Source organism: Limulus polyphemus, unplaced genomic scaffold (genome assembly GCF_000517525.1).
Source record: "Limulus polyphemus unplaced genomic scaffold, Limulus_polyphemus-2.1.2 Scaffold415, whole genome shotgun sequence".
NCBI lineage: Eukaryota > Metazoa > Arthropoda > Merostomata > Xiphosura > Limulidae > Limulus > Limulus polyphemus.
The window spans coordinates 87,231-94,533 of record NW_013666025.1 but is presented as its reverse complement, the minus strand read 5'-3'; the positions used below and the strand labels follow the sequence as shown (position 1 = coordinate 94,533).

At 30.3% G+C, this 7,303-nt stretch overlaps 1 protein-coding gene across 7 annotated transcripts in view; it reads right to left on the bottom strand.

Annotated features, from left to right (window-relative positions):
• Positions 1–7,303, bottom strand: part of LOC106458089 (dnaJ homolog subfamily B member 6-like) — a 62,094-nt gene that overhangs the window by 18,859 nt on the left and 35,932 nt on the right. The window contains exons 1-2 of one of the 7 annotated variants that reach the window (XM_022384213.1): positions 4,495–4,674; positions 1,977–2,081 (exon numbers count right to left, since the gene is read on the bottom strand). In XM_022384213.1, the coding sequence (XP_022239921.1) occupies positions 1,977–2,041 (65 nt within the window). In that variant the 5' untranslated portion in view covers positions 2,042–2,081; positions 4,495–4,674. Of the gene's footprint in view, positions 1–1,976; positions 2,082–3,862; positions 4,349–4,494; positions 4,675–7,303 lie in introns of those variants that run through there. The other 6 variants (XM_022384215.1, XM_022384212.1, XM_013917543.2 and 3 more) reach the window with 6 other exon arrangements.

Genomic DNA, 7,303 nt, shown 5'->3' with positions numbered 1-7,303 from the left:
TACCTTACTACTACGTAAACGTAATTACTTAACTAACCTAAACCCTACCTACTTTAATTTTTACTTTTACTTTATTATATATATATATATATATATATATATATATACACACACACACATTTGTAACACTTAGAATATAAGCATAACTAAACCTGTATCTATACTTTTTGTATAGATATCATCCCTCTTTCACAAATGGAACAGCCATCATAGGCTAAAAGACTCATTATTATTATCCCTCGCATGTGAAAGTGATAAGTCATAATCACTAGCTACCTACACAGAACTGACAACATCTCTGTAATGAGCTCAATAGGTTACAGCCAAAGAACTAAAGTAACTACTATACCAAAATCAGTATAATTCTACTTTGTACATTTTTATCTTTTGACCAAAACAAAGACCTTTCTGTAACCACTTAAGGATCCACACAAAAGTCTACCGAGTTAATTGTATCTCAGTCAGTGAACATTTCAGCAACCAAATATGCTTAGCCATAAAAAAATCATGACTACAAGGTCAACTGTAAAATAAACCAGGAAAAAGATTCAAACATATTCTGACCTTTCTTGAACTAGGACATTTGATATGTGACCAAAAAAGGCAGATGTGCTGTTAAACAACTGGACCAACAAAAATTCAGTGTAAAGCTGGGTGATGAACTCAATTACCTTTAAGCATTGATTATATCACTTAATGTCATGCAAGATAACTGATTAATCAAAATTAAAATTAAATTGATTAATGCCATGAAAATAATCAGCTAATACAAATTAGTGTTCTAATTATTACTGTTTTCAATTAATCCAACTATTGAAGTAATAGATATTGCAATTATGGTTTCTCATTAATATTTTATATTACTTCAAGTTTATTCAGTTTGTATCCCACCTCACAAAAACAATCAACTAATCAAAATTAGTTTTGGATTATTCCAACTATCCAACTTTCATGTGAGAATAATCGAATAGTTTCATGTAATTATTTAATTAGCCCGACGATTCATCAATTAGCAAATTCCATTAATTGCCAAGCTTTACTTGAGTGTGATTTAAGGTCTGCAAAAAACAAAAGGGAAAACAGGAGTCCATTTCAAGGTAAACTTAAATAATATGTAGCCTTTTAGGGATGCTATGCAATCATAAATTCATCCTTATTATCATTATTAAATGTTTGTACAAGTGTTGCTGTTTATAAAAAAAAAACAATATAGAATCTCTGCTTATTAAAACACTAAATCCAAAGACCAACAAAGTTATAGGTTAGCCAATTTGAGATTACTTTTTTTTACCAATGATCTCTATATATCTATGCGTGTTAATAAAGAAAAGGTGTATAATTATTAATAAAGAAATCTATTAATATACTTTTGCTGTAATTTTTGTTGACTGTAAACTCTAGAAAATAGCTGACAGATGCACACATAAGTATGTATACACATTTGTGTGTGTGTGTGTGTGTGTGTGTGTGTGTGTGTGTGTGTGTGTGTGTGTGTGTGTGTGTGTATATATAAGTCAAAATTCCAGGGTTTTATCAAAGTTTATTCACTTATAGTGCACATCTTTGTAAATGTAATAGTACATTCAGAATTATATTATTGAAACATTATCCTTGGAATAGATGTTTATTCTTACTAATACAGTAGGTCTAGTTAAGAACTGTATAATTCTACTTGCTGTAAAACCCTGACGAACTAAAGAAGTAGGGCAAAACATTGGTTAAATCAGAAAAAGTTTCTGAAGCTTAAATCATTTTAACTTATGAGTTATTTACTGCAATATTCCCTACTAGTATTATCATCAAAATAATCAATAGTTAATTATTCACATACTTTAGGAAATAAGTTTCTAACAGCATCTACTTGTAAATAAAAATAGTAATGATTTTCACCATGATATGTGCTTAACATTTTTTTCAACAAGTATTTTTCCATACAATTAAAACTATTCTTTCAAAATAACATAAATATTACTTACGCCTTTTTAATATCCCCAACTGTGGCAGATCGATGTATTTCCAAAACTTTATAATAGTCCACCATGGTGATCAAGGGATCTGTTGTCCACTCCTACAGCTGCTCACTTTCCAAATTATAGAAAAAAGAAGCAATCACATATAGTATGGTTACTTAATGAAAATAAAGTGGATTTTAATTTATTTATTTGCTTCTTTTGGTAAACTGTAGTATTCCTTCTTATTTACCTTAAAGTTAGGTTTTGTTTTTTTAATTTACAATACAAGTCCTCATAATTAACACTGTAGACTTAATTTACACTATTAACCATCACAAACATTCTGATTTTTCTGGAAAAAGAGCTGTTAGAACTAAAACATGGTGAGTATTAGTAAAAATTATTTACACTATGAAACACCAATGCATAAAATGAATATACATAAGACAAGTCACGTGTATATATATTTTTTGTTATAAATAAATTGGTGCAACACTTTTCTTTGCCCTAAACAATATATCTGTACAGCTTACTTCATATATTGAACTTACAAAAAAAGATAAATCGTGCACAGTAAAGTGCATTATAATATTGCAAGTATCATACACTTGACGATAATTTGTTAGATTAACAGAATAATGTAATAATAGCTTTAGGCCAACATCCTAGGAGCTGTAATGCTAACTGTCAATGCTTCTAACTATATTTATTAAATGTACAGTACTAGTAACTACTAATGGTAGTAACAGAAGTGTAAATAAACCTAAAGTAATGTATACCCATAAATGGTCAGTGGGCTAAGATCAACACAAAGTTAGTTATTAACTTCATGTGCTGTGATTTGACTATGTTCACAAATTCTAATTTGTATACAATTAATGAGAATATGTATTAAGTATTCTTTCAAAGTTCATTACACATACTTATATTTTAATTTAAAAAAACAAAAAAAAGGAAAAAAAAACAGAATTTACAACAGAAACGAGTTAATCTAAACGTAGAACCTAGAATAGCCAAAAGGAGTGGGATACTAAAACAGGCTTGCCAAGTTGTATGACTAGTCAATACCTAAAAGTTTAAGATAGGAATATGAAGAAAAAACAAAATAACAGGACAGCACAAGCCACTCAACTTTGCAACTAATGGAAAGCAAACACAGACAGTTTGGATAATTCCTTGGAAATTGTTGTTTAGAATATTAACAAGAGATAAAAGAATAAAAAAAATATTTTATCACAAATCCATTAAGTTGTTCTCTCTTATTTTTAATACAGACACTGATTCTAAAAAAAAAACACAGGAGTGACAGACAGCAACACTAGGATACAACTGAAAGTTAGTACAACTGACACATATAAACAGATTAGAACCCATAAAAAATTAATTTTTCGTTTGATGCAGTTTTACATATAGAAAAATGTTTTACATTACAATTTTTACTACAAATGTAAGGGACCTGTTATTCAGTAGTCCAAAGACTTGGACATTTTGTATAGCAATAAGAATGAGGATGTGTTTTTTGTCATGACGATAGGAGTTTGGAAACTGTTGCCTAGGATCAAATCATTCTAAGCATACATGAAAGGCAGTGTTAGTACAATGTAGTAGTTGGTTTTAAAAAGCCAAATCTAAATCTGTGGGAAATTCTGCTCTAAACTCAGGTCATGATTTTATTCAGTCATCAATTTACACAAGCTTTGTTTCTGACATACAACAGGTTAGGAAATGTACAAATGTATTATAGTCACTAAGTATAAAAAACAGTTCAACACACAGATTGTCAAAAAATTTGAGAGGAAATCAAAGAAACAAATTTTAACAAAAGAAATGATATAATCATTTAAATATGAAATAATTATATGGAAATTCCAAGCAATTCTTGTTTCTATGGTTCATACTCCAATACTCACAGTTGACAAAACACTGCTTCAGAAACATGACATCAACAATAATGAAAAAAAATGCTTAATTTTAAACTTTTTCAGATAAAAGGTATTGTATATATTGCACCAAAAATTAATCACTTTCATGATATCACTTCAATTCTTAAAAAAAAAAAAAGGACACTACTATTTACTTTACGGGCATACAACTGCTACTACTGCAACGCCATTTCTAACTTGCTAAAATAATAATTGGGCTGCCTTAAGGCAGATATGATGAGTCAACAATTAGTGACAATGATTGATAAGTCTTGAATACAGGATTCTGAAAGGAGGCCATTTAGATGAAAATACTCAACAGCCTTGGTGGTGTCACTAACAGAATTTATCTTCTGTATATCCAGTGTTTTGAATTCAATAAGCTTTAACTGTCCGAGATTTTAATTACATGCATATTTTACACTTAAAGATACAGTCACGACTAACGTAATGATTAATATGACTACTGTATTCACGTATTTAAAGAATGCTTTTGTTTATTTAATGAAATTCGACAGATTTTTTATTTTTTTGAAACGTAACCAACAAAAATATATTACGATAAATTTTTACATAACTTGTGTAAATTTATATTTATACAAAATCAATAATAATAATACAATTTTGGTAACACTGTCATTCGTCGCTCATTTCATCTAAAGCTGTACAGGTTACCCCAAAAAGTATAACACTTTCATGAAATTGCAGTATGTTCAATAGAAATATTGGAAAATGTTTAAAAAAAACACGTGCACGGTCCTTCGTCAGGCTTAATTACTAAAAGTGCACCATGCAGACTGTTTCAAGTAGTCAGAAATAAAGATCATGCAAATAACTGTACGCGAGGCGCGTACACAGAGTGGGATATGTGAAGTAAATGGTTGTATTTTCTAGCTTTGTCATACAACAATTAAATATAATCAACAACTAAAGATCTGGCAGAACTTGGACAATATTCAGGTGTAAACAACTATACAATTATGAAATTAAAAATACACCAAAATGGATATTATTTACACAGAGAAATGTGGAGAGATATAATAGGACAGTTGTCAAAACATTTAGCATGAATTATTTGCCAAGAACGCATCAAGTGGTATGAAACATTTTTCAGTGTTATTTTGAAAGCTAGGCAACAAATTACATAAGTACTGCCCAATTGTCAAGGCTATTGTCATGTAAGCGTGTTGTTGTAGCAGAACTTTGAAGACAATTTAATTATGGGAGATCAGAATCGTCAATGAAATGTCAAACTAAGATTTACATGTAGGCCCGGGGATATAGGCTAAATATACTATGGGACAGCTCTAACTAATAAAAATGTTCAGTAAAACTAAAAGCAGAAGAGGGTAGTGGGTAGAATAAGTCAATTATTGACTGGAGATTTCGGGCAACAGATCATTTGCTGCCCCTCATAACGAGCAAATAATTGTTCACGTTGTTGTATGACAAGGCCAAAAAAATACATCGATGTTGTATTTCACAGATCTCTCACTCTGTACAAGCACCTCACATTCTGTTCTTTCCATGAGCTCCGTCTCTCTTATTGCGTATATTTTTATATTAATGTAAATTTAGAAATAACAGACTAGAGAGAAGGCAACTAGTCAATACCACCACCCCTGCCGACTCTTAGGCTACTCTCTACCAAAGAACATGCTACCAGCATGAGTGCCCTAATCACCAGGCCGTGCCAGGCCTTTTCGTAAGTACAAGGGGATGGGCCCTAAATCTCCTATAAGTTTGAAATTAGGACAATTCCTTAAATCTTTCACATTATATAATTATTGGAGATTACTGACATGAAAAGTAAGCTTAAATTGAAGCAAACTGGCGGTTCATTGTTATTAAAACACTTCACTTTCCCGCATAGGTAAAAATAATACAATACTATATTAATAAACACAAACAGAATCTGTTCTATAAACCTTATCTTAGTTCTGAGTATGGTTGTCACATTTTTTAGTTTATGTGAGTAGTACTCTCCTAGGTCATTCACTTCCTATGTTTAACACGTTTGTTACATATTTAAAACATGACTTCCCACTCTATGTAGGGAATTATTTTCTAACCCCTCCTCTATTTCAAAATTTGTTGGGTTTTATATACCCATATTTATGGAGCTAAGTACATGAAATATTGATATTACAGATTTATACTTTGTGAATTGCAATATTTATTTCAAGGTTAGCTACATAGCTTTAAACATTTATTTATTGACATTTACAAACAGTATTTTTCATATTGCAACTGTGATAACTAATAACACTGAAATACGAACAAGAACGCTGTTAATTACATTCTTTTAATACTTAGTTATTTATGACACAAATAATTAAAGAACAAAAGACAATTTTGAAATTGCACTAGTTTCAGTACGGTGTAACGCCTGCACTGGGATGGACACATTTAAAATTGTTTTGGAACACTTTTTAGTTTTGAATAATATTTTGTTTACATCATGAATTTGCCAAACGTATCTCGAGCTAATTCTGTGTTCAAGCAACAGTAAACATTTCTGAACTAAATATGATTATTCACCACCCTCTTTTTAGGGCTTTTGTACAGCATTATAAAATCGAGTTTGGCCAATAAAAAAATACCCTATTCCTGAGAAACTTCGAATGCGTATGCGGCCATCTTTGTTACCAGGTTGAATGGACAGGGCTGTCTTTAAAGTGTATTTTCCATCCATGATTGTGGTTAAGATTTTGTAGATGAGAGATTATTATCATTCTCTATCTATCCACCTTAAATTTTATGATAATAAGCCTGCGTGGCTTTTGTCTTTTCTTAAGCATTATTCAAAATAGAAACATTTAGTAGTGAAGTTTAAAGTTTTTCAAAAATTTACTAAAACGTACATACATATGTAACAAAATATGTTCTTTTATATAATGATTTAATGGCAAACCTATCACACTATACACACGATTCACATACTACATTGTAATTAAACACTACGACATATATTTTGTCTTTTTTTCAATATTAAGTAAAATATGTATTAAATTTATTGGTTTTTAGGTCATGTTTGTCACATGAGCTTTAGCCTAATTCACAGTGAACTGGTGCAAACAAAAAAACTGGCATAATGAGTAAACACTACATTAAAAAATGAAATCGGAAAAAAAAAGAAGACATTATTTAGTAAATACGTGATAATTCAACACTAACAATATAATATGCGAAGAAGGTGTTAATGCGGTATTGACAGTCAAAAACACAAAAACGGTGCCCTTCATGTGCACGACTACTAAACAAATTAGGGAGAAATAAGGGCACAAGGTAAAGAGGTCGTAAGCCTATTAAATTCGAACATACATTAGAGGCGTTTGATTGATGTACAAATAGCATATACATGTACCTGCTTAAATTGGATTATATATATATATATATATATATATATATGTATAATTTATTTTGAGG